Source organism: Acinonyx jubatus, chromosome X (assembly GCF_027475565.1).
Source record: "Acinonyx jubatus isolate Ajub_Pintada_27869175 chromosome X, VMU_Ajub_asm_v1.0, whole genome shotgun sequence".
NCBI classification, from domain to species: domain Eukaryota; kingdom Metazoa; phylum Chordata; class Mammalia; order Carnivora; family Felidae; genus Acinonyx; species Acinonyx jubatus.
In genome coordinates this window covers 32,409,354-32,435,828 of record NC_069389.1, presented here as the reverse complement: position 1 = coordinate 32,435,828, position 26,475 = coordinate 32,409,354, and the positions used below count along the sequence as shown (strand labels likewise).

The following is a 26,475-nucleotide window of genomic DNA, read 5'->3' as shown; positions in this document are numbered from 1 at the left end:
CTGAAGAAATTAGGTGGTAAGTAGGATTTATTATTAAATAAAAAATAATATATTCAAGCCAGTGGTACATATCTTCTTCATTTACCAAATCATATGCTACAAACATGTTCTAAACAGTGTACCATCTCAATCCTTCAACAATGTTTCTCATATATATGGGGTCTTCTCCAAAGAAAGGCAGAAAGGTAACAAACATAAGGCTGAAAAATACACGAGCAAAATAGGTTTCTGCACGGCCCACGTTTACTGGAATATCAAATGCTCAGAAATCTCCATTCCTTTTTTTTTTTTTAATGTTTATTTTTGACAGGGAGAGAGGGAGAGAGAGCGTGCGCACACGCACAGGAGAGGGACAGAGAGAGAGGGAGACAGGGAATCCGAAGCAGGCTCCAGGCTCTGAGCTGTCAGCACAGAGCCAACGCAGGGCTCAAACCCACCAACCAGGAGATCATGACCTAAGCCAAAGTCGGATGCTCAACTGACTGAGCCACCCAGGCGCCCCTCCATTCCCTTTGGGCTGTTTCACTGAGTTCCATGGCATATTTGTTCTGCCAGCCACTCTTGTTTTGAAAGAGATCAGTTAACCAACTCTTCGCTCAATGTATTACCATCCTTTTTACTAAACATTAACCAAAATAATTCAAACGTACTTCTAAGAGGTTTAAAAATGAATAAGACAACTTTGAAATCAAAGAATTAGCAAGTTTTCTAGATTCTTTCTAGATATTCATTGCTCTACTCACACGCACATCTGTGCTTCCTTTAATGAACCCTAACATTTGGATCCTGGTTCACAAACAGCAAAAGAACTCAAAAAGTGTTCACAGAAGCAGACAGTAACAACTGCATGTCCTTAAGTTCAACTCAAAGTAGCCAATTCTCGGAAGTCCCAAAATCATAAGTTTGTTATCTTTTTCCTAAACACAATGAACATGTGCCACTATAATAACCTTATTATAAGATGCTTTGAATTTATGTTTAATATTATTTTCCCTAGAGAAAATTCAATTTCATTCTAGCTACTGAGTCCAAATTACTTTTAGGTCTCTTGAGGCACAATTAGAAATACCAGAAATAGCTTCCAATCTGAAGCAAGCATTAAAAACTACTTATCTCTGGAAATATAAAGCTTGGCTCTCTAAATCTTTCTCGGTCTCCTACATGCTGAAAAACTGAAGAATCAGCCTTAATAATAATAATAGAAGGGCCAGCCCTACCAGTGACTATTATCCACATTACAACATAGCCATGGAAGCCAGTTTGACTCTTTCTACATGTTCCCCTTGCCCATCTGCAAATCTCCAGCCCTTACTGAGCCAACCTTTTATTCCCCCATTCAGTAGTCAGGGTGATCTTTGACTGCAGAGGATGAGGAAGGGTTGAGGCTATCACACCTGAGAAACAAAAATGTGAATTCAACTCCCTTTCTAAAAAAGTCTCTAGTATGTCCACATGGCCTGTCACCAGGCTAAGTGCTATTAAACATGTGCTTAAGGCATTTTTAAAAAGGTTTTTGCAGTAATGTATGAGGAATGCTATTATTTATGCACATTTTTCTCAAATTAAAGTTCTTAATTTAGGATACTTTTAAAGGTAGACATACAAAAGCTGGTTCTTAGAAAAGATCAACAAAACTGATAAACCCTTAGCTGGACTGACCAAGGGAAAAAAAGACAGAATGTTAATTACCACTATCAGAAATGAGGGGATATTACTACCGACATTAAATATATAAGGAAATATTATAACAGTGTTTGCCAATAAAGTTGGTAACTTAGGTGAAATGGATAAATTCTGGGAAAAATACAACTTACCAAAAGTGGCACAAGATGAGATGAAAAATCTGAATAGCTGTCTATCTATTAAAGAAATTAAATTCATTAGAAATACCTTCCCATGAAGAAAAACTGATTCATCACTGCTTTGCATCAAGACCAGAGAAGGAGCCAAACATGGAATCCAAGCTACTTGAATCACCTTTTACAAGGTTAAAAATTTCATTAAAATCCATTAAAGTTACCAATGCTATACCAAAAAAAAAAAAAAAAAAAAAAAAAAAAGGGTAGGCACACAGCCCTTGCAGACTTGCTATCTAGTGTAGTTTCCCTAAAAGGGGACCCTCCATAAAGAAACAATCAGTGATACAGTGATAAATTAACCTCTGGTGAGCATCTTAACCAAGGGCTTGTACCACAAGCCAATGTTTTCTGCTCGTCTTATTTAATTTTCACAACAATCCCGTGAAGCCTGTGTTGACAGATGCAGTTTACAAATTAAGAGACAAAAGGTCTCTGAGGTCAGCTTGGTGACACTATTCAATAGCAGAATAGGCTATGAGCCCAAGCTTCTGACCTTAGTCTCAGAGGATTTCAACAAAGTACCAACTGTGTTCCAGCTTCGAGGCTGCCTGGAAGGAGAATGCCCCCTGAATTTCCCAGCAGTGATGCCCCAGAGCTGTGGAGAAACCTCCAGCAAGAATATAATACTACATTGTTTGGGTTCAGACTTCCCTAATCCTTAGCTGCCCCATAGCGTCTTCATGCTCTTCATGGGTGTCTTGACCATCTAAATTTCACATGAGCTCCCATATCTCTTCAAGGAAATTTAATTCAGAACCTACTTAGGCCAACAAAAGGGAAAGAGAAGGGAAGGGAAAGAAAGAAAAGGGAAGCGAGAAGAGAAGAGAGGAAAGGAATAAAACAGCCTTTGTAACATTTCAAAGCACTTTCAAATCCATTATCTGACTTATCTTCCTACCCTCTTAAGGAGGTAAGCAAGGCAGCCATTGTCTCTTCTGCCTCATAAAGGAAACTGAGACCTAGGAGGACACACGAATCAAAAGAAGAATGGAGAAACAGTGTTAGAGTCCTATGGTAGAACAAGGGTTGGCAAACTAGGTCTTATTTTTGTATAGCTCATGAGTTAAGAATGTTTTGTACATTTTTAAAGGGTTGTAAAAACAAACAAAAATGAAGAATAAGACACAGACCACGATGGACTGCAAAATCGAAAATATTTACCATCTGTCCCTTTACAGAAAATTGTTGCCTGCGATAGAACAGTTTTAAGTCACACACAAGAAATAAACCAGCACTACATTCATCAGTGGCATAGTTCTCAAAATATCATGTTGAGCAAAAATACAAATTTTAGAATGATGTTTGCAGTGTGATAAGGATTAAAGACCTACAAAACCAATACATAGTATTTATGGATACAGTACAAATATAGTTAAGTTATGAATCATGCAGGAGGATGATAAACTCTGAAATGATGACAAGGGTCACAGGGTGCCCTGATTATACTAATAATATTTTATTTCTTAAAGAGACAAAAAGATAATTCTGAAGCAAATATTTCATGTGACTATCAGATAAAGTAGGCAAGGAGGTATGTGTGTGTTTATTATATTATTTTCTAGTCCTGTCTCTATGCCTTAATATTTTACAATATCAATATTTTGAACTAATGTACAAAGAAAAAATATCTGTGGTTAATAAGTGGGTGGATATTACAGACACGTGTGTGGTTTTTAGCAGGTCTCCAGAAAAACACCAAAAAAGCACCCCCCAGAAAAGCCCTCCTGACGTCCTTGGGGGAAAGTCACAGAAAACTCCTATGCTAATATGAGTGGTTAGATGGGATTTGCAGCTGAATAAGCAATCTGTACTCATATTCTTCACTACTTCCCTTCAGGCTAAAGGGCGTTTGTCAAGGAGTGTGCAGGACCTTGGCCTTGGGGCTGTCCTAGTCTCACATTCCTGTCAAGGACTGAAGACATACACATATAGCTGGGACAAAACCAGGAAGACAAGAGAGTCATGATTCAAAATCATCTCAACAGGCTGATACCCTGGGTGTGAATCCAAGAAAAGGAAAGATAACAAGAAAAAATATCAAGCCCTACCTTTATATATTTATATAAAAATATAAATATAAAAAATATATAACATAAAAATAAATATATGTTTATATATTTCTATATATGATACACAGAAATACACTGTATAGGTACAAGATGCGTAAACCTTGGCTTAGCTGCTCTCAGTATGACAAAAAAAAAAAACCTGGGAGAATTTATATCTATCCATATAAAACAATTGTATCATTCAGCTCCTCCCAAAGCTACATCATTTGGGCACATAAATAAAATAAGAGTTCAGATTAAAGCCGAAAAATTAAATAAAATGAAATGAAACATAGTCCCACTGCTACCAGCTCTTGTTGAAATAAGTCTGCAACATCATACACAATTATGAATGCCATGTTTTAAGAAAAAAGTGCCAAGCCAGATTGTATCTCAAGTACCATAACCTTGATGGCTACAAAGCCTTCCATTAGAGAAAGAACTGGAGGATCTGGAGAATGAAAAAGAAAACAGAGTCAGGATAGTTGTAAATATTTGGAGATCTGGCATGTTAGTAAGGGGTAGTAGATGTGTTAGTGTTGCTGTAGTGGGAAAAAAAATCAGGTCTAACCATGGGGCTGAAGATTAAAAGAGGTTGATTTCCATACAATACAAGTGAAAATCTCTAGTAGTGTCAGCTGGTGGGGTATTATCATGCAATGGACTTATTTCCCCCCCAATCTCCTCTCAACTGTGGTTTGTGGCAACAGAATGTGGAAGAAGTGACAGTGCCCCAGTTCTAAGCCTAGATCACAAGAGACTGCAGCTCTACATGCTCTGACTTTCCCAGAGTGCTGCAACCACCAGGAGAGCCTGCTACGGAGGTAGAGACCCCATGTAAGTGAGCCATTCCAAGTGCAGTCATCCCAGATCAGTCAGTCATTCCCAAATGACCCAGACTGAGTGTGTGCTCATGAGCAAGCTCAGCCAAGATTAAGCCTAGCCTGGCCCAGACCAGAACTGCCCAGTTGACCTGTAGGCTAATGAGCAACAATAAATGCTTATTGTTTAAAACACTAAGTCTTAGGTAGTCTGTAACTTATAATAGCTAGCTGATACCAAGGAGACCTCTTGTCCCCTTTCCAGACATATGGCAGGCACCTTGTTCTCTACTCACCCCAGGCTATTCCCTCAAGTCTCCCACCTTCAGCAATCTACAAATGAGAATCAGGCCTCAGTCTCTAGGCTCATGAATAATCTTTAACTACAGGGTATACACCAATGAGAAATTTCAAGAGAGCAAAAGTGGGGTGGGCCTCTGGGTTCCCAGCTTAGAAGGCAGGAAATGCAGTGGTTGGTTACCCATGTTGTGAACACTCTTCATCTTGAAAACCTCATTTTAGGTGGCTTCTGGGAGGGGAAGTGAGGGCATGTATATTATAGAAACCCCTATTTCTCTCACCCCTACCCTCAGCTATTTCCTTATAGAAGCTGAGGGTGGGGATGTGGGGGTTCATTGTTGGAGGGCTGGTTTGTCACAGTTGGAAAATCCTGAAAAAAGGAATCTGGCCAATTCTTAGTGTTTTTTTGGTTTTTTTGTTTTGTTTTGTTTTTTTCTGAATGTGGCACATACAGCACCTGAGCCTGATGTCTTCTTGGGGGAGGGGAAAGGAAAAGTCCCACTTATTATATAAGAAAGAACATTCTAACAAGAAAGTTTTAGCAATGCAATGGTGCCTTTTGAGTACTGAAAGCTATCCAGCAGAGGCTGGTGGACCACCTTTAAGGGAAACCAAAGAAGGGATTTCTAGATAGAGTGCAAAGTCGGACATGATGACCTCTTAAACCCTATCTACTTCTTAACATTCTACATCTCCATGAGAAGCAGTGTTGGCTAAAAGACTAGCAATGGGCCAAGCATCCAAAAACATGGGTTTCAGTCTTGGCTTTGGGCCCTTGAACCTCCTGAACCTTGGTGATGCAGATACGATGGGCCTCCTACTCTTAATTGGTATTCTTCCTCCTTTCTTCCTTGAAGGCAGAGTTCTGATTACATGCTCACCCTCCCATATGTTCAAGGAAGATGCTCACACATTTGGCTCCTGGAGTAAATCAAGATTTGTATAGACTAGTCTCCTACAATGTTTTTGTTTCACAAATAGAAACAATGATATTTGCATGGTATATTCACTGGGTTAATTAGATGAAGTTGATCTATCTATTCCAGGCCCCACCCAGCTGCTTTGTAGGGACAAGGGTATCTATACCTTAGGGGCATCTGTAACTCTCTATTACTATGGTTAGGGACTGGTTTAGCCTGACCCATGTCTGGCCAATGAAACCAGATTAGAATTCTGCTGAATGAAAAGGTGTTCCCCCCTCAACAGAAAAAAGCACACAGGAAGAAACCATTCTCTTCTCTCGGACTTGGTCATGCCTATATGTGATGTCTAGATCTATAACAACCTGTAGGAGTTTTAAAACATGGCCCTTCAAATTCTTTGATATTCTTCCCATCAAGGAGTAGGGTCCATGTCTCCTCTTCTTAAATCTGAGATCTAGTGAATGCTTAAATAATAGAATATAGCAAAAATGACTCCGCCACTTTCTGGGTGAACACATTAAAAAGCAGAAAATTTCCACTTTGTCTCTTAGAACACTCATTCTTTTTAAAAAAAATTTTTTTTAACATTTATGTATTTTTGAGAGACAGAGAGAGACAGTAGGTGAGCGGGGGAGGGGCAGAGAGAGAGGGAAACACAGAACCCGAAGCAGGCTCCAGACTCTGAGCCATCAGCACAGAGCCCGATGCAGGGCTCAAACTCTGGAACCTTGAGATCATGACCTCAGCCAAAGTTGGACACTCAACCGACTTGAGCCACCCAGGTGCCCCAGAACACTCATTCTTAAGACCTAGATGCCATCCCTTGAGGGAGCCAAGGAGAGGCCCACTTGGAAAAGAACCAAGGCCTCCAGCCTTCAGCCCCACCTAAGCAATCAAAAGAAAACAAAGTACCAAACTGCCAGCCATGTGAGTAAGCCATCTTGGAAGTGGATTCCCCAGCCTTCAGTCAAGCTGCTCCAGGTGATACCACATGGAACAGAGTGAAGTGGACTCTGCCGAGATTTGTCAGATTACAAGTTCATGGGCAAAAGAACTATGGTTATTTTAAGTCACTAACTTTTGTGGTGGTTTGCTCTGTGGCAATATATCATAAATAGTCCTCTTGCAATCATGAGGGGAAACAGACACAAAGATGGAAAATGCCTAGGTCCTTGATGACATTGCTGTGCCAGTGAATCAGCCAACCATGGGATCACTCTGCCTCTGTATCAGGTGAGGTATAATAAAAAATTTATTTATATACATAAAAAATTTATTTATATATAATAAAATTTATATAAAAATTTATATATAATAAAAATATAAAAATTACATATTTTAACACGTACATACATGTATATATTTATTTTTAAGACACATTTAGGTGGGTCTATCATTTGTAATTGCAATGTCTTAAATGATACCCTCTGCCTTTTTATCTGTAGAAATGAGATTAATATAATTGATCTGCTCTTTACTTTTCACCATTCGCTGACTATATATTGAGAACCCACATGTGCCAAACTGGGCCTGCACAAATGAGTAAGACAAAGACCTGTGGCTAGCCCGGTAGATCATGCCTGACCACTCTCCCCACCCCCAACAAAAACTAATAAATGTTCCTTGAGGAAGCATGAAAAACACAAAGAAATGGAAAGAAGAAAAAACGGCCCATACCCTCACTATCCTAAGACAACTATTTGACATTTCAGTGTTTCCTTTCAGACTCCTTTTGAAGTTTTGTATTTTGTGTATGTGTGTGCATGTGAGTGCCTGTGTGTGTGTAGACATGCAAAAAACTGAGACGATGTTGTGGCAGAAATTTATAAACTTTTATCATATGAAGCACTACATACACACATACACACACAGAGCTATACTGCAACATCCCTCCCATACACCTCTAAGAATGTATGAATTAAAAGTATTATCTTTAGATTAGTTCATAAAACACAGCTGGTCTCAGAAACAGGTGACACATTATGGGTTTTTTTTTTTTTTCCTGAAGCTAGACAGTGTGTCTGGCCAAGGCACATCTCTGGGAAGTGACCTGATTAAAATGATGGCAATTGTGTCAGGTTACCAAAGTTCAAACAACTGTATTATAAAATTAGACTGATGAACCCTAGCCTCTTTTCCCCAAATACAGCAGATATGAAAGGGATGAGTTATTAAGAGTGCTTTCCTAGGAATTCAAGACACAATAAATACCTCTGAAATCACTAACTGAAAACATCCTATGCTAATCACTACCTTCTACCCATTCAACTCACTTGTCTAAGAACCACCACAACTTTTTTTATATTCTTATCAAGCATTCAAACCAAATGAATCCTCTATTTCCCCTCATCCAGCTAAGAATCCTCGGTGGACAACCTCATTCATTCTTGTGCACAAACTTCAAACACACTTGCCCCTCTGTTTCTTTGCAGCCTCTGACAGAACTTGTACCCTGAAGGAATCTGGCTGCTTTTTCCACAGCTGTACGTGCCTGGCCTGCTGTGGTTCAAATTACCACCTCTATTCAGATGACTATTCTCAAGCAGCAGAGCCTGAGGCAAGCATTTGGATGCAGGCAGTTCAGCTGGGAGCTAAGCCTTTGAAACAGTGAAGGAGTAAAGGCAGCAGGGCTAATGAAGACGGCATTAAACTGGTTAACACTGCGGCAAATGGGACTCATTCTCTTTGGGGATCCACAGAGGACCATACAGATTAGACCCCAATTTATCCATCTTAAGGACAGAGACTGAGGGTATATCCACAGACTATTGTCTCCTTTCGTTTGGAGGTAGCTCCATTAAGTGTTACCTTCCACCACACTTCTCATTCATGCTTGAGCTACATTCTCTGGCACAGGAGAAAACCTTGAGGCAGAAAAAAGAGAAATGCCACAGTGTGTCCTCGGACTTGTAGTCGGTGGTTGATGTCGGATGCTGGCAACGCATGTGGAGCTCTTCCCCACAGCTGCACTAAAATCAAGAAGGCCAAAGACAAGGGACTCACAGTATCCAAGAGCCTGCTACAGGCCCCCAATTTACCTTTCCGGGCTATATACCCATTTTTGCTTGCAGGCTACATCTTCAAATCCTATGGGACACCTTCTCTCAGATGCCCCCCACACAGACACTTCCAAATCAAAATGGCAGAAAGTGACAGGAGGCAGAAGTACACCCACGGAGTTCAACTGTTTAGTAGCATTTGCTGATGGCAGTAGCACGGAGCTCCCTCAACTGTGAGTGGGCTCGCCAGTGGCTTGCCAGGAGGGCCCTCACCAGGCTTTAGAACACAGGGGTCAGCAATTCTTCCTGAGTTGGGACCGGTCATCAATTGGACAGTTTGTCCCGTCCCTAGAGAAGCTCAAGGTTTGGCACTGCCGACTCTCCGCGTCCTGCGAGGTGACGGCCACAGGACTGGTTGCCTGCCAGCTCCAGGATACAGGCTGGCAGGTCAGCGATACAAATGAGGAGGACGTGGTCCAGAGGAGGTTCAGTTGCGTCCCCTCTCACAATGAAATAAAACCAGTTTCGATCCCAATGACCTCTTTATGTCAGCCTTCCTAACCAACATTCCTTTGTTCTTTTTTGAACTGGTTTTTAACACCTGCCCATTCCATAGGTCATAACATCTCTTAACATGTACCCATGTCTCTGTGAGTGACACGATTTTACCTTTTTTTAAAAAAAATATCTTTTAAACACTTTGAAACTCATAATGAGGTGGCCCACAGGTTCACCTGCGAGAGCCAGGTAAACTGTTCATGGAGAATGTATTGTGCGGGCAGTGAAAGCCCAGCAGTGTCTTTTCTTGGCACTTCTAGGTGAAGCCAAAGTGCCAATAGAACTGTGTTCGCTCTACCTTTTTCTGTCTTTTAAAAGCTGCTCCAATATTCATGGATTTGTTTTGTTTTTGTTCATTTACAGCCATTAAGTTATTCCCTATGGTTGGCAAAAATGGATGGGAATTGGTTTTGGGGTCTGACCATCTGGAGATCTCTCTACATGGACTTAGGGTTTATAGACATCTAGTCCCTGCTGGGCGAGAGGCAACAAAGAATCTGGCTTGTCAGTCTTTTTGTTTATTACTCTTTTTTTAAGCGTGAATCAATTCACAATCTCATGACCTTTGGGAGGAAAACACCTTTTTGAAACCTGGACTGGGAAGATTTTCTGTTTCTGTGTTTACTCTTGATCCATGGCTAAAATCATAAAATTGAAGCTATTTCTCTGTAGCTGTATGTCTCTATATCTCTAGTTCAGAAATGCCTTCACCTCTCATTCTGCTGAATGTGTAGCATTTTCCTACCTTTGGATGGTATTAATATATTAGATTATAAAGTCTCTTTCTTAAATTAAAGGAGCTCTGTTCTGATTGGCATATATAGATAAGTAATTGCTTACATACACTGAATATAACAAATATTTCCCACAATACGGAAATTAAGTATCTGAAACGTGCAAAGTGTTTAAAATATATTTTAAGAATTCAAATTCATATGGAATTAATGTAAATATTTGACAACTTCAACTAGTCTAATATTTGGGATTTAATGAAACCAACTATGTCTTCTCTATCAGCATGGAATATAAAACAAGCATACATTTTTCTGCCTCTTGGGTATATATTTTTGCTAAACTTACACAGGTTTATAATCAAATAGGCTAGAATTACCTACTGAATATTTAAGATTACAAAAACATCAATTTATGTTTAAGCAAACTGAATCATTGTTCTAATGAACTTGTATTTCCATAGTAATGAGGTTTTATAGTATGTCATCTTGAAAAGCATTTCCACTGGGGCACCTCAGTCACTCGGTTAAGCATCTGACTTCGGCTCAGGTCATGATCTCAGGTCAGTGAGTTTGAGCCCCACGTTGGGCTCTGTGCTGACAGCTCCGAGCCTGGAGCCTGCTTCAGATTCTGTGTCTCCCTCTCCCTCTGCCCTTCCCCTACTCACACTCTGTCTCTCTGCCTCTCAAAAATAAATTTAAAACATTAAAAAAAAAAAAAAAGAAAACAAAAAAGGAGTGTTTCCAAAATCTTTAGATAACTGAAGACCTTTGACTGATATTATTAAATAATTAGTAGACACTGAATGGACACCTCCATCATTTCTAAGTAAGAAAACTAAAACATTCATTACAGGCATAATTTTAATTTATATACTTTTGCTTCTTATTTGCATATGCTACAAAGTGGCTATATCTTTGGGTTTGAAAATGAATGTATATTCACTTCTGCCATGTTGTGAAACGTATAAGGGAATCGTGTGGCTAAATGAAAGCTAGGCTGAGTGTATTCTCGAGCTCTGCTAAAATGACAGAAACTCACAATTATCCACCCCCTTGTTTTCTCTGTGAAGTACTAGTGCCTAAAAGCTATAATTAATAAACATGAATGAGACTATATGTGACTGAGACTCTACTAGGAGTCTCAAGATAATGACACACGCTTATTTTGATTTTAATTAAGTGCCAAAAAGGGAATGTTTCTGTCCAAAGCAAAATCACTTGTTCCAGAATTTCCTATGGCTGCTCTAACCAATTACCACAAACTTGGTGGCTTACAACAATACATATTTACTCTCTTGCAGTTCTGGAGGTCAGAAGTCGGAAATCAGATTCTCTGGGCTAAAATCAGGGTGTCAGCAGGCCATGCTTCCTCCAGAGGCCCTAGGGGAGAGAATCCCTTTCCTGGCCTTTTCCAGATTCTACAGCCAAATTCCTTGCATTCCTTGGTTGCTGGCCCTTTCCTCCAGCTTCAAAGCCAGCAGTCCTCATGTTATCTTCTTCCTCTGTCATCAAACCTCCTCCTGCCTCTCTCTTACAAGGACACTTGTGATTGCATTAAGAGTCCACCACGTAATCTGCAATAGCCTTCCCATCTGGCTTTATCGGCAAAATCCTTTTCTGCCATATAAACCTGTGAGTTATCATTCACAGGTTTCAGAGATTAGAACCTGAATATCCCTCAGGCCATTATTCAGGCTCTCACCTCACCTCCTATATAATCTACTCCCAAAGAGGGGAGATACCATAGCTCACCACAGTAACACTTTCTTATTACTTTACCATAAGAAAATTGATTGTTCTCTTCAAAGTAAAAGAAACTTGCATTTTTTGTATCTTCATTTAAATATTGTACTGTTACTTTAATTAATAAATAGCCAAGCTATAATCATTCATATACTCAGGCACCTATGATCCCATCGTAATTCTCAAATGTCCTGGAAACTTCAATTTTACCTTCCAACACAGATTCCAAAATGAAAAATGAAATAAAACTTAACGTCTTTTGTACTTTAAACGTTCTTTGACATTTTCCAGAGGTCCTTAAAAAGTAATAAAGACTTTTTCCTTTACCTTACAAAAAGAGGTGTTCGAAAACTTTAGCTCTATTTGCTATGTTAGTATTGATTAGTTGTATAAGAAAAAATCAAATCAAAAGAAGTATTCAGCTGTCCATAGATTAAATCTGAATAGGGAAAATATTATTAATATCAATATTTTAGTTCTCTGCTGTATGCAAAGTCCCTAGAGATTTATTAGCACCCTTATTGTTTATGTTTCTAATTACCAGAGTCCAGTTGGGGCTTTCCCTGATGACATTAGGCAACAAAATTAGTGTTATTAGTCATAATTTCAGTACATTAAAAAAATGGTACCAACCTTCCTTTTCAAATTTTAGTAGAAATTTCTACACCAGTGTTTTCAAAATGAGGACATACATCAAACCTTTCTGTGAATCTTTGTTAAAATACATGTATTTAAAATCTACCCCAGATTTTTTTGAAAACAGGTTTAATCATCATGCATTGTAGATACTTTCTCCAAAAGTCTTTTTGGATTGGCTTTATTATCTTATTTTGCATGTCACAAAAAATTTCCCCTTCACTTGTACTGTTTTCATTATATACTCCTACCAGATTTTGCACTTGTGAAAACTGTCACAAGTCGCAAGTGACCCACAAACATTTTAAGTCTCTGTTGTCTTCTCAGAGTTTTTTATTTACTCTGATGGATGCTTCCCTCAAGGCCCTATGATCAGCTAAAGACAGGAGAACTCCGTGGAAAAGGACAGTAATTAAGGTACTTCAAGAATAAACTTTTAAGCACAGACTTCTGATGCCATCGTATAATCACCTTTAACACCAAGTCAGTGGACAGAGTCAGAATTTTGAGAACACCTTATTTGAGAAGGAGCTGGGTTCATGATCTAGCTATTACAATGACCAGAGGAACAACACCTCTGCTTTGTATAAAATCAGTCCTTGATCCTAACTCATCTGGCCTTTTCGATATAAATTGCAAGTAAAAGTTCGTGTTGCTCGTGCTTACCCAGAGGTCCAACAAACCCCGACATCTCTGTATCCAAGAGAATAGCTTCTTTATCCCAGAGGACAGTATTACACACTTTGTCTCTTGAGGCTCATCTCTCAGGCTATAGTAGCGGAGGAGCCCCAACAACAGGTACGAGAACAGGACTGGCATACTCACTGTTCTGCCCATTGGCCATGTGACGTTTGGAGAGTTGAGGGTCAGCTCTGGGCCAAAGTGGCCTCAGCTGTAAAATGCACACCCTAAAAAATAATTCCTGTCCTCTGTGCCCCATTTACCCACTGTCAGTACAGACTTTTGTTGGGAAAAGCTCAGACTGGTAATTGTACACCTTGAGCAGACCTCTGAAACAATTTTGTCCAGCCTCCTCATTTTATAGCTGTGGAAGCTGATGCGCTCCCAAGGAAACCACACCCGTGGGAGACCAGAACCTGACTTTCCTCCCTCTTCTGGCACTCTTCTGTCCCAGTATGTCATGAAGGCTCTCTCCTCCACAGTCGAGTTGGTGAATTCCTTTCATCCTATGTGGCAGAACCCAAGCGTCCCACAACGACACTACCTGACCTGCCTCCTTGCCGCCAACCGGTTTCCTTTCGATTTTGTTTAAAAAGATGCAGTGGAGAGAGATTTTCCCCGCAGCGATTTCAAAACCCTAAATACATGACGTACCAGTCTTCTGTTTTCACGAAGGACTCTGAAGCAGAAACACTAAATGAAACATCAAATACAGGTCCTATTCGAGGCCTTTCCTAGATTTGAAACCATACTCCTTAAAGAATAAGATAAAATAAATTCACTCTTACAGTGCTATCCAAATGTGATTTAGGGACTGATGTAGATCATTAAATTATGTTACTGATCAGCTACGACCGCTTCGGAAATGGTCGGCCTTTAGCGACCTTTACAGCAATCGTGGGTTTTGCCACAACATTTAAGTGAGTGGAGTCTTCTTGTTGAACAGAGTACATACTAGTTCAGATGTTGCTGAATTCGAGTGAAGAGTCAAATGTAAACTCCATTCTAGTCCTAGGAAAATAGGACCACATATCAGTTCACAATCTATCTGAACAACAGAAAATACTGGCCCCATACCAAAGACAACTGTGAGGAGCACTGTGCTGTTCTAATCTATTGAAGGAGAGAACTTTACCCTTCAGAAAACTGGTGTTAGGATGGTGAGGATAACGAACTCAAGCAACTTTAAGAGACGGGATGGTACTGTAAGGGAGTGACGTGGGTCATACATGAGATACAACGGTGAAGGGTGAGCACTGTGGCAAACCAGAGAGGCCCAGTAGTCACGGGACAGCAGCCAGACATCTTCATGTGACAATAAACACGTGTGTGCAGACATGTTGACTTCACCCGAGAAGCCAGTGACTGAGGTTTTTATGTTAAAAATTCTTTATTTTAAATGCTGGCAGCTGATTAATTTTCTTGTAAATACATCACTGTAGGCCTAATGATCCCATCTGCTACCTGCATTCTGGCCACATCCTGTAGGATGTCTGGCCACATCCTGTAGGATGTCAGATTGAGGAACTAAGGGAGCCTGGGTCTTCAAACGTCTCTGTTCCCAAAGGCTGTTCTCAGTGGGAGCCCAGCCTAATCCCCGTGCCTTGTGCTCATGCCAACCCCGAGCCCACACAACCTTCCAGATTCCCCCAGACTCAACTCTTGGGCTCATCTCTTCTCACACATTATGTTTTCTGCTGTGCTGACCCGTGTCTGACCTCAGCCTGTCCTGATACACCTTTGGATCCCAGACCTAGTTTGGCAGCTACACACCCCCCAGCCCTGGACCGCACTCACTCTGGTTTTAGTTTCCCATTCCCAACAGGGCACTGGTCATCAACGGTGTCCTCCCTCCAGGGCCCAAGCTAGAGCTGATCCTTCCTCACCATCCTCCACCTCCTACTTTTTTGAAATGCACAGAGGGCCTAAACTTGGTGGCTCATTCTTTCCCAGGAGCAGTGATTCCCCCTCTCCACCTGCCTCCCCTGAGTGGAGGATTCCTGTGCACGTGTAGGAGGGGGATTTGGCAGGGGCTGCATTTACACCCATCCTGTACTGGCCCTGGCCCCCATGTTTCCTGTGAAATCCACAAGCACAGCTGAAGCACAGTTCTTAAAGGGATGGCAGTAGTGCTCTGCCCGATTGTCCAAAGCCCCTGTGACTGAAGATGGCTTGCCAACACGAAGTCACTGAAGCTCCACCTCCAAATTCCACCTTGGATGCTGGATAGTCTGAAGGAGCCCAGGAAGTCTGGCTCCCTACAGGTGTCACAGAGACCATTAGTGTGGACTACTGCATGGACTGTAAGGTTACCACCTGACCACAGAGGTCTCCTAACCAGACATGGATTATCCATCTACTCTCACATCTCCAGCCTTCAAAGAATTCCTCTGCTGTGCCTTCTGGTGAAATACCCAGGAGACTATTTTGTGCTAAAACAAGCCAAAGCCATGAGCCAAATCAACTGCTTCTAAAAATCAGACAGCTTTTTAACCAACATATCAAGATCTTAGCATAATGACTGATTCTCTGGCATGACCCACCCTGGAGGCAGTCCCTGTTGGCTGAAGGACACTTAAATATGAGAAACCATGCCCCAGTCACAAAGAAACTCAATTTCAGGGATGAGGTGGCAATGTGGGTGCTATCCTGTAACCAGGTGAAGGCGAATCTCCACCTGCAACTGCGAGACAGAGAGAGAGAGAGAGAGAGAGAGAGAGAGAGAGAGAGAGAGAGAGAGAGAAATACCTGCTTGCTACTCAAATGAACACAGGGGTAACAGTTGAGCTTGGCTAAGGCAAAGAGGGCTTCCTGGCTCTCTACAATAAATCACAACTTGGAAAGGCAGACATCTTGACAGTGAGGCTTCTGTAACTGTTTGGTTGAATGGCATTGTGGAGCAAGAAAAGTTTCTTGGATTTGTACGAGCACATATTCAAATCAGCTCTAAACACAACCCTGACACTATTATTGTCAGGACACTCCTATGAAGTAGGTAAAGGCTAAGCCAACTCCACACTTTAAAAGATGGTGGCAGGAAGCAGAGAGAGGGTGAGTCCCCAGGCAGAGGGGAGCAGAGAGGAAACCAGGCTGAGGCCTGTCTGGTTCCTGGGTGTACCTCTGGCTGCTTCCTCTGCGTGGCACTCTGTCTCTCCCCAAGGTTCAGCAGGCTGCGGTCTCACAGCCAGTGGCCCAGGCCCCCGGCCATCGCGTGAGATCCAGGCCAGGGGCACCTGGGGAAGCAGCCTAAGCATGTGGTCTACAGAAAGGGAGACACGTGCAGCTACGCACTCAGGGTGCACCCTGTGCCGGGCGCTGCGCTATGCGCCAGTTGACAGGCACACAATGACTTAATCTTTGCAAAAATCCAAAGATGGGGGAACCCTTATTATCCCCATTTCACACGGGAAAGTGCTTTTCAGAGGCAACAGAGGAGTGTCCCAGATCACATGGCCACAAAGTGGTGAACTGGGATGGCCAACCCAGCTCCTCTGATCCCTTTGTCGACGCTGCCTAGGCAACCTCTGACCAGCCCTCTGTGACAGTCCAGGGGGCTGCGGGCGGGGGTGGGCTGGGGGGGCCTTGAGCACATGATGAACCGGAGAAAATATTAAATGTTGACAGTCACAGGAAGGGGAAAGACTGCCAGAACACTTGACGTGACAACTCTTTTTAACCCAAAACACCACAAGAGTCTTTGTAAGAACTGTACGTCCTCCCGAGTCCAGCACTTGGGACAGAACTTACACGGAACACACTTGTACCTCTCCAAACACGTATTCAGCCACTGATAACTCTATGTTGCTCCATCAAGTATATGACCGTAGACGGGTTAGGTGTTTCATGGAGAATGAGATTACTACAGGAGTTTATAATGGACTATATTTCTAAATAAATCTATTAACAATAACCATTAAGAACTTCATAGGATTGGGACACCTGGGAGGCTCAGTCAAGGGTCTGCCTGTTGGTTTTGGCTCAGGTCATGATCTCACAGTTCCTGGGATCGAGCCCCGCATCGGGCTCTGCGCCGGTGGTAGGGAGCTCCCTTGGGATTCTCCCTCTCCCTCTCGTTCAGCCCCTTCCCTGTATGCTCTCTCTCAAAATAGAGAAACATCAACAAATGGCTTTTAAAAAGAACGTCTAGGATCGCATGTCTGAGGCCAGATGCTACCTTTCATAGTACTATACGGGTGACCAGTGTCCGCGAGAGAGGGCAGAAGGATATACTCCACAGAGTACCGCAGCACTAGCTAATAATCCCTACCTCGAGCCCGTTTTTGGAATGAGGCGGGGTATAAGGCCATCAAATCAACCTGAGCATAGTTCCTTCTACGTGTACCTCTTCATGGTTTCCCCGTCGCTCCTCAATCTTCATGCGAAGCCCTGGCCCGTTAAGTGCGTGTCGGCTGCTATGCCACCCTCTCCACCCACCCCCACTGCCATCACCTCCTGGCTTCCACATGGTCTCCGGTCAGGAATAAGGCCTGTGGCACCTCAGTCGTGGTCTTCAGCCCCCACCCTCCTTCTGGGCATTCAACATGCCTGGGAGAGCCACCCCCACCCCGCCAGCCTCCTGGCCTCACAAGCCTGGACTGGCTCAGCGCCAGTGAGGAAGTCTCTTCCCCCTGACCCGCTACTCCCTCAGGGCCGCTTCCCGCACTGTCCCCAGCGAAACCGCTCCCCGAAATGCCCGAGTCCAGCATCCCACACAGATCGCCCTGTCCACCCTCCACTCCCCGTGGGAGGTCTCCTCCCGGATGTCTGACAGACACCTCCGGCTACCTCCGAGTGACAGAAACAGACACCGGTCAGAGGCACGGCCCTGGAGTTAACTCCTTTAATGTCACGTGCAGACACAAGGCCAGGCCTCCCTCATCTGTGGGCGGCTTCGGGGTCCGGACGAGGGGGCGCGGGCATCACCACTTCCGAACTCGGGGCATCCCATCCACCCGAGGGGAGGTGGTGTTCTCGAGGAGACCCCTGAGGTGCTGGTTGCTGCCCAGAGCTCGCTGCACGTGCTCCGGGGTGATGCGCATCTTGTGGCTGTCCAGAGCCTCCTTGCCCGCCAGCTCCAGGATGTTGGCCGTCAGGTACTCGAGAACGGCGGTCAGGAAGACCGGGGTGGACGCGCTCAGGCGCGGGGCGTAGCGACACTCTCGCAGGAGACGCTCCACGCGGCTGACCGGGAATTGCAGCTCGGCTCTCCTGGAGCGGGACTCCGCGTGCCTCCTCCGTCTGCGACGGTGCCGACGGCGGCGCCTCCCAGACATGCCGCGTGCTGGGTTGGAACCCGATCGGCCCGGCCTGACCGTCCCGCTGGCCCGAGGGTGGCAGGATGTCGGCGCCGACTCCTACCAAGTGTGCCCCTCACTGGTCAGGGAGCTGCTTATATGACACCTCCGACATTATGATGTCACTGGTGTCGCTGATGTCACTGTGCCCTGCTCAGGACTGACCTGGAAACATCCATGACAGAAACCTGGTCTCCCTGTTGACTGCACTGGACCCTCTTTACGAGGGAACTCTTTCTCCTGGCCCTCAACAGTCTAGTACAAACAAGAACGGGAACGTTTCCACTGACACAGTGCTCTGTCTTGAGGACACTCCCCTCCAGGTTACCTGGTCCCGGCCTTCCATGGTCTTTGAGCTCTTTGACAGCCCTTTGTAAATTGCCCGTCAGGGACACACATACTGAATGCTTGGTCCAGTAGAGGTCCAAACTAAAACCAATTTTGCCCCCGTTGACACATCTAAAGATTATCAATATTTCTACGTTCTTTGGATTCTCTTCTGGATTGGTTACAATATCCTCATCAGTGAAGACTCTTAACACATTTTCACGTTACATCGATATAAAGGTCATGAGTTGACTCTCTTTGAAAATATCTTCTAACTGGTTTGGAGGTCACAGTGATATGCCCACTAGATTCACCTGTCAGAGCCAGATAAAATTCAAAGACAAAAAAGTGTACCTCATTCTCAGTTAATACCCAGGGGTGTCTCATTTCTTCTAGGTGAATCCAAAGCACCAAGAGCACTTTGTTGATTTTTTCTAATTTAAATTTTTAATAATTTTAATTTCCTTCTCTGCTAACTTTGTGTTTCTGTTTCATTTTTGTTCATTTACAGCCAATGATTTATTTTTATCGTTAACCAAAATGACTGGGGGGGGGGTGCCTGGGTGGCTCAGTCAGTTAAGCATCCAACTCTTGATTTTGTTTCGGGTCATGAGCTCAGGGTTCACGGGTTCAAGCCCCACGTTGGGCTCCACTCTGGCAATATGGAGCCTGCTTGGGATTCTGTCTCCCTCTCTCTCTCTGCCCTTCCCCTGCTTGCTCACTCATTCTCTCCCTCTCACAATAAACATTGTTTAAAAAAATGGTTCAGAGTTTGGTTTTAGGATCTGACCATGTGGAAATCTCTCAAAATGAGTCCAAAGAGATCCAGTTTCTTTTGGGTGAAAGACAAAACACAACCTCATTTTCCAGTCTTTGTTCAAATCCATTAAGAACTGCATACTCTCTGAGGGGAGAAGAGCTTTTTGATATCTGGACTGATGAGATTGGCTGTTTCTGTGTTATACTTCACATATGCCTGAAATTATAGGATTGAAGCTATAAGCTCTACTTGTCTGGGCCCATATGTCTCTGTCTTTAACACACAAAGGTCTTCACCTTTGATTGTGTGAGTGTACAATGTTTTCCTACCTCTGGATGATATTAACAGATTATAAAATCTCTTAAATTAAGGGAGCTCTGTTCTTAAATTGCATTTCTAGATAAATAATTGCTTACACACATTGAGTATTTCCAAATTTTCTTGAAAATAAGGAAACTGAACTATGATACTTTAAATGAGGTAGATCTAAACAATATATATTCTCCCAGAAGCTAAATCACAACTATTTTAAGATATCAAATTCAATTTAAGTAAATCTTTGGCAAACAGGACTAGTTCAATCGTTTAGATTTAATGAAAACAACTAAGTCCTTTCTCTTGTATCAGTGTTAACTATAACACAAATATGCATTTATCTACTACTCAGGTATGTTCTTCCTAAACTTACAATCTTTTACTGATCACATAAACTGGTGTTAATGTATTTTATGTTTAAGATTATGATATGTATATAAATTTATAATTAACCAAATTGAATCACTGGTTGGACAAACTTCATGCTACACAGCAATCACGTTTCATAGTATGTCAACGAGAAGATAATTTTTAAGATTTCTAGATAATGCATAACTTTGGACTGATAGTTAATGGACATTCAATACATACCTAATTTTTTTTAATGTTTATTTATTTGAGAGGCAGAGAAAGTGGGGGAGGAGCAGAGAGAGAGGGACAGAGAGCCCCAAGCAGGCTCACAGAGACCTATGCAAGACTCTAATGAATTGTGAGATCTTGACCTGAGCCGAAACCAAGAGTTGGATGCTTCACTGAATGAGCCACCCAGGCATCCCATAGATGCCTAGATAATTTTTAAGACAGAATGTTGAAACACTGATAACTAAGTATAATTCTAGTTCATATATTTTTGCTTCTTATTTGCACATGCTAGAAAGAGGCTCTATTTTTGAGCCTGCCCATGACCATGGTCATTTCTGCCACAGTGAGAAGTTATATAAGTATGTGGCTGAGTAATTCTGGGATAGGTGTGTTCATGAAATCTGCTAAATCCACTAACATGAAAGAAATTCACAATTATTCACTCTGTAGTTTTCACAATAAAATACAAGTGAATTTGCTTAAAAGTTATAACTAACATACATGAGTGAGAGTCCACTAGGAGTTTCAAGATGACGTGGGTTTTTTGTTTCTTTGTTTAAAACAGAATGTTTCTGTTATGGAGTAAAATGGCATGTTGGTTCAGAATGTAACAGACAAATTTGAAGGACAAAACCCGAATGCACACAGAACGTTATGGGAGGTTTGCAAAAAAGAGAATCTGAAAAGGAACAAAATTAAAAAAAAATTTTCTTTCAAATCTGGTTCAGTTCTAATAAGTTTGTTCACAAGAATTTCAAACAGCTCCTGGACCCTTCAGAATCAAATATTAGTGTTACAAGACCTAGCCTCAGCTTTCAGACAACGAAATAAAAGGCATCCAAATTGGCACAAAAGAAGTCAAACCTTCACTCTTCGCAGAGGACGTGATACTCTACACGGAAAACCCAGAAGTTTCCACCAAAAAACTGCTAGAGATGCTAGAGGAATTCAGGAAAGTCGCAGGATATAAAATCCATGTACGGAAATCGGATGCATTTCTATACACCAGTAATGAGGCGGCAGAAAGAGAAACGAGGAATTGATCCCATTTATACACTGCTCCAAAAACCTTAATATACTTAGGAACAAACCTAACCAAAGAGGTAAAAGATCTGTACACTGAAAACTATAGAAAGCTTATGAAAGAAATTGAAGAAGACATAAAGAAATGGAAAAACATTCCATGCTCAAGGATTGGAAGAACAAATATTGCTAAAACGTTGATACTACTGAAAGCAATCTACACATTCAATGCAACATTATCAAAATAACACCAGCATTCTGGGGTGCCTGGGTGGCTCAGTCAATTAAGTGTCTGACTTTGGCTCAGGTCATGATCTCACAGTTTGTGGGTTTGAGCCCCGCGTCGGGCTCTGTGCTGACAGCTCAGAGTCTGGAGCCTGTTTTGGATTCTGTGTCTCCTCCTCTCTCTGCCCCTCCCCTGCTCATGCTGTCCCGCTCTGTCTCTCGATAACAAATAAACGTTAAAAAAATTTAAAAAAAAAAGAAAAGAAAACAAAGGTGGAGGCATCACAAGCCCAGACTTTAAATTATATTACAAAGCTGCAATCATCAAGACAGTATGGTACTGGCAGAGAAACAGACATAGATCAATGGAATAGAATGGAGAACCCAGAAATGGACCTACAAATATATGGCCAACTAATCTTCGACAAAGCAGGAAAGAATATCCAATGGAAAAAAGACAGTCTCTTTAGCAAATGGTACTGGGAGAACTGGACAGAAACATGCAGAAGAATGAAACCAGACCACTTTCTTACACCAGACACAAAAATAAATTCAAAATGGATGAAAGACCTAAATGTGAGGCAGAAAACCATCGAAATCCTAGAGGAGAAAATAGGCTGAAACCTCTTTGACCTTGGCCACAGAAAGTTCTTATTTGACATGTCGCCAGAGGCAAGGGAAATAAAAGCAAAAATGAACTATTGGTACCTCATCAAGAGAAAAAGCTTCTGCACAGCAAAGGAAACAATCAACAAAACTAAAAAGCAACTGATGGAATGGGAGAAGATATTTGCAAACGACGTATCAGATAAAGGGTTAGTATCCAAAATTTATAAAGAACTTATCACACTCAACACCTAAAAAACAATCCAGTGAAGAAATGGGCAGAAGACATAAACAGACACCTTTCCAAAGAAGACATCCAGATGGCTAACAGACATATGAAAAGATGCTCATCATCACTCATCATCAGGGAAATACAAGTCAACACCACAATGAGATACCACCTCACACCTGTCAGAATGGCGAACATGAACAACTCAGGCAACAACAGATGTTGGTGAGGATGTGGAGAAAGGGGAACCCTTTTACACTATCGGTGGGAATGCAAACTGGTGCAGCCACTCTGGAAAACAGCATGGAGGTTCCTCAAAAAATTAAAAATAGAACTCCCCTATAAGCCAGCAATTGACCTACTAGGTATTTATCCAAGGGCTACAGGTATGCTGTTTCGAAGGGGCACATGCACCCCAATGTTTATAGCAGCGCTATCAACAATAGCCAAAGTATGAAAAGAGCCCAAATGTCCATCAACTGATGGATTAAGAAGATGTAGTGTGTATATATATATACATATATACACACACACACAATGGAATGCTACTGGGTGATGAAAAAGAATGAAATGTTACCAATGGTAGGATTCCAATGTGGATGGAACTAGAATGTATTATGCTAAGCAAAGTCAGTAAGAAAAAGACAAATATCATATGATTTCACTCATATGAGGAATTTAAGAAACAAAACAGATGAACAAAGGGGAAGGGAAGGAAAAATAAGATAAAAACAGAGAGAGAGGAAAACTTTAAGAGACTCTTAAATACAGAAAACTGAGAGTTGATGGAAGGGAGGTGGGTAGGGGGATGGGTTAAATGGGTGACAGGCATTACGAAGGGCACTTTTTGGGAGGAGCACTAGCTGTCATATGTATGAGATGCATCACTGGGTCTACTCCTGAAGCCAAGACTACACTGTATGTTAACTAACTTCAGAATAAAAAATAAAAAATAAATTAAGAAAACACAAATATTATATTGAAGCAATCACAGAATTTAGTTTGTTCTCTGTGAAAAAGGCTAAGTTTCCTTACAGCGTTTGTCACATCTTCTTTTTTAAAGTTTATTTATTTATTTTGAGAGAGAGAGAGAGAGAGAGAGAGAGAGAGAGAGAGAGAGAGTAGGGGAAGAGCAGAGAGAGAGGGGGAGAGACAGAGAATCCCAAGCAGGCTCCATGCTGTCAGCACAGTCCCCAACTCAGGGCTCATAACTCATGAACTGTGAGATGACGACCTGAGCCAGAAACAAGTGCTGGAGGCTTCACCAACAGAGCCACCCAAGTGCCCCAGTGTTAGTTCTTAATAAGTGGTTGTCAAAGATTACCCTTCACCTGTATTAGCTTCCTATGGTGGCTGCAAACAATGCACATTGATTCTCTTCTAGGTCATAAATCTGAAATCGGTTTCACCAGGCTAAAAGCAAGGTGTGAACAGGGCTGCATGACCTTTGAAAGTTCCAAGGTAGAATCCATTTCCTTGCCTTCTCCAGCTTCTAGAGCTGAATTCTTTGCATTTCTTTATTCATGACTTCTTCCTCCATCTTCAAAGCCAGCCATAGAGCATCTCGTTTCAGTTGTCACATTGCCTTTTGCTTATGTATTAAAATTTCCCTCTGCTTCCCTTATATAAGGGCACTCCGATTTCTCGGGCCAACCACAATTATCCAGGATAATCTTCCCACCTCAATATCTGTAACTTGAATCTAAAAGTCCCATCTGCAAGAGAGAAAGTAACATCCCCACATTCTAGGGATTAGGACTTGAGTATTTGAGAAAGCCTTATTTCACCCTACCATATTACTCTATACATAGTTTGCCCAAGTAGCAGATTCCATATCTCACCAGAATATTCCTTTGTTCTGACTTCAACATGCTTGTGAGTATTCTCTTTAAACTAAAATAATAATAGCTCTGCATTTCTGAAGTTTTAAGGACTTGTCTACATTTACTTAAATGTTGTCTTGACACTGAATTAGTAGACAGCCGAGCTACAACCATTCACATTCTCAGGCTCTCATGATTCTACCTTAGGCATGCAAACGTCTAGGCAACTTTTGAGTTTAGCATTCCCAAAATACAATCTAAAATGAAGACTGAAAGAAAATAATACTTTGCATTATCTTTTGCACTTAAAACTGTCTTTGGTTTTAAACTGATTTCTCACAGGGTCCCCAGAAAGTCATAAAGATTTTTCACTTTATAAAAAAAAGAGAAGTGCTAGAAATGATTGGATTTACCGCACGTTACTACTGATGAGTTGCACAGAAAATTCTCAAATCAAAACAAGTACTTGGACTTCTCTTTGTTAAATATTAACAGAGAAAATATTAATGTAAGTGTTTAAAATCTTATATATTGTATGGGAAGTCTCTAGAGATTTGTCAATGGTCTCACTATCCATGAGATGTTTCTGATTATCAGAGTCCTGGTGGGGTTTTCTCCAGTGATTTAGGCAACAACACTATAGTGTTATCAGACATCACTTATTACTTTTAAATATTTGGTTGCAATCTTCCTTATAAAATTTCAATCTAGCATCTTCTAGGCCAGTGCTTTTCAACTGAGGATGCACATCACACCTACCTATTATAATGGTTATGTTTTACGTGTCAATTTTGCTAGGCTGTGGTGCCGACTCATCTGGCCAAATACAAGTCTAGGTGTTGCTGTGAAGATACTTTTTAAATGAGTTTAACATCTACAATCAGTTGACTATAAGGAAAGGAAATTACCATCACACAATCAGTTGAAAGTCTAAAGAACAAAAACTGAGATTTCTTGGCAAAGAATTTGGCCACACTGTAATGTAGAAATCTGGCCAGAGTTCCCAGCCTGCTGGACTGCCTTACAGAATTAGGACTTGTTACATCAGAGAACCACATGAACCAATCACATGTATATGTACACACATGCAGAGATATAGATATAGATAGATATAGATATAGATGATATAGATATAGATATATCCTATTGGTTCAGTTTTTTTTTCTGGAGAACTCTAATGCACCAAGGGGATTTTATTAAAATCCATAAGTCTAGAACCGATTCCATACTTTTTTGAAAAAGGGTAACATCATTATGCTTACAGACACTGAGTCAAAAACTCTTTTTCTGCCTTTTCTTTTACATATGACAGAAAAAGGTAATTTCACCTGTAGTTGCACTTTTATTGTTATGCCCTCCCACAAGAGTTTTACTTATGAGGATTATCACCAAGTTGATCTCAGCCATAAGTATCTGTCTCCTCCAGTTTGTTATTTTGATTTACACTGATGCTTCCCTGAAGGCCTTATAAGCCATCTACAGCCCAGAGATTTTGCCTTCAGCAACTAAGGATGGTCTCAGAACCATAAAAAAGGACAGTAACTTAGACACCTCAAGAATAAACTCTTAAGCACAGGCTTCTGATGTCATCACATAATCACCTTTAAGACCATGTCAGTGGACAGAGAATCTCAAAAACACCTTATTTGAGGGGGTGGGTTCATGACACAACTATTACAATGCCCAGTGGAAGAAGACCTGGATTTGCAAATTGAAAGGCCTGAACCATAAAATCAGTCCTTGATCCTAACCCTTTCTGAAATAAAACACAAGTAAAAGTTCTTGAGAGTTGCTGCTCGTGCTTACCCAGAGATCCAATAAACCCGGACATCTCTATCCAAGAGAGTAGCTTCTTTATCCCAGAGGACAGTATTACACACTTTGTCTCTTGAGGCTCATCTCTCAGGCTATGGTAGCGGAGGAGCCCCAACAACAGGTACGAGAACAGGACTGGCATACTCACTGTTCTGCCCATTGGCCATGTGACGT

General features: G+C 41.7%; 2 protein-coding genes across 2 annotated transcripts in view; both read right to left on the bottom strand.

The window, feature by feature from the left end:
- Positions 1-26,475, bottom strand: part of XK (X-linked Kx blood group antigen, Kell and VPS13A binding protein) — a 63,332-nt gene that overhangs the window by 15,396 nt on the left and 21,461 nt on the right. The gene's annotated exons all lie outside the window — the stretch shown is intronic.
- Positions 18,114-21,851, bottom strand: LOC113598029 (histone H2A-beta, sperm-like). Its single transcript, XM_027055182.2, has one exon. The coding sequence runs from the start codon at positions 18,573-18,575 to the stop codon at positions 18,222-18,224; it is 354 nt and encodes a 117-aa protein (XP_026910983.1). The 5' UTR covers positions 18,576-21,851; the 3' UTR covers positions 18,114-18,221.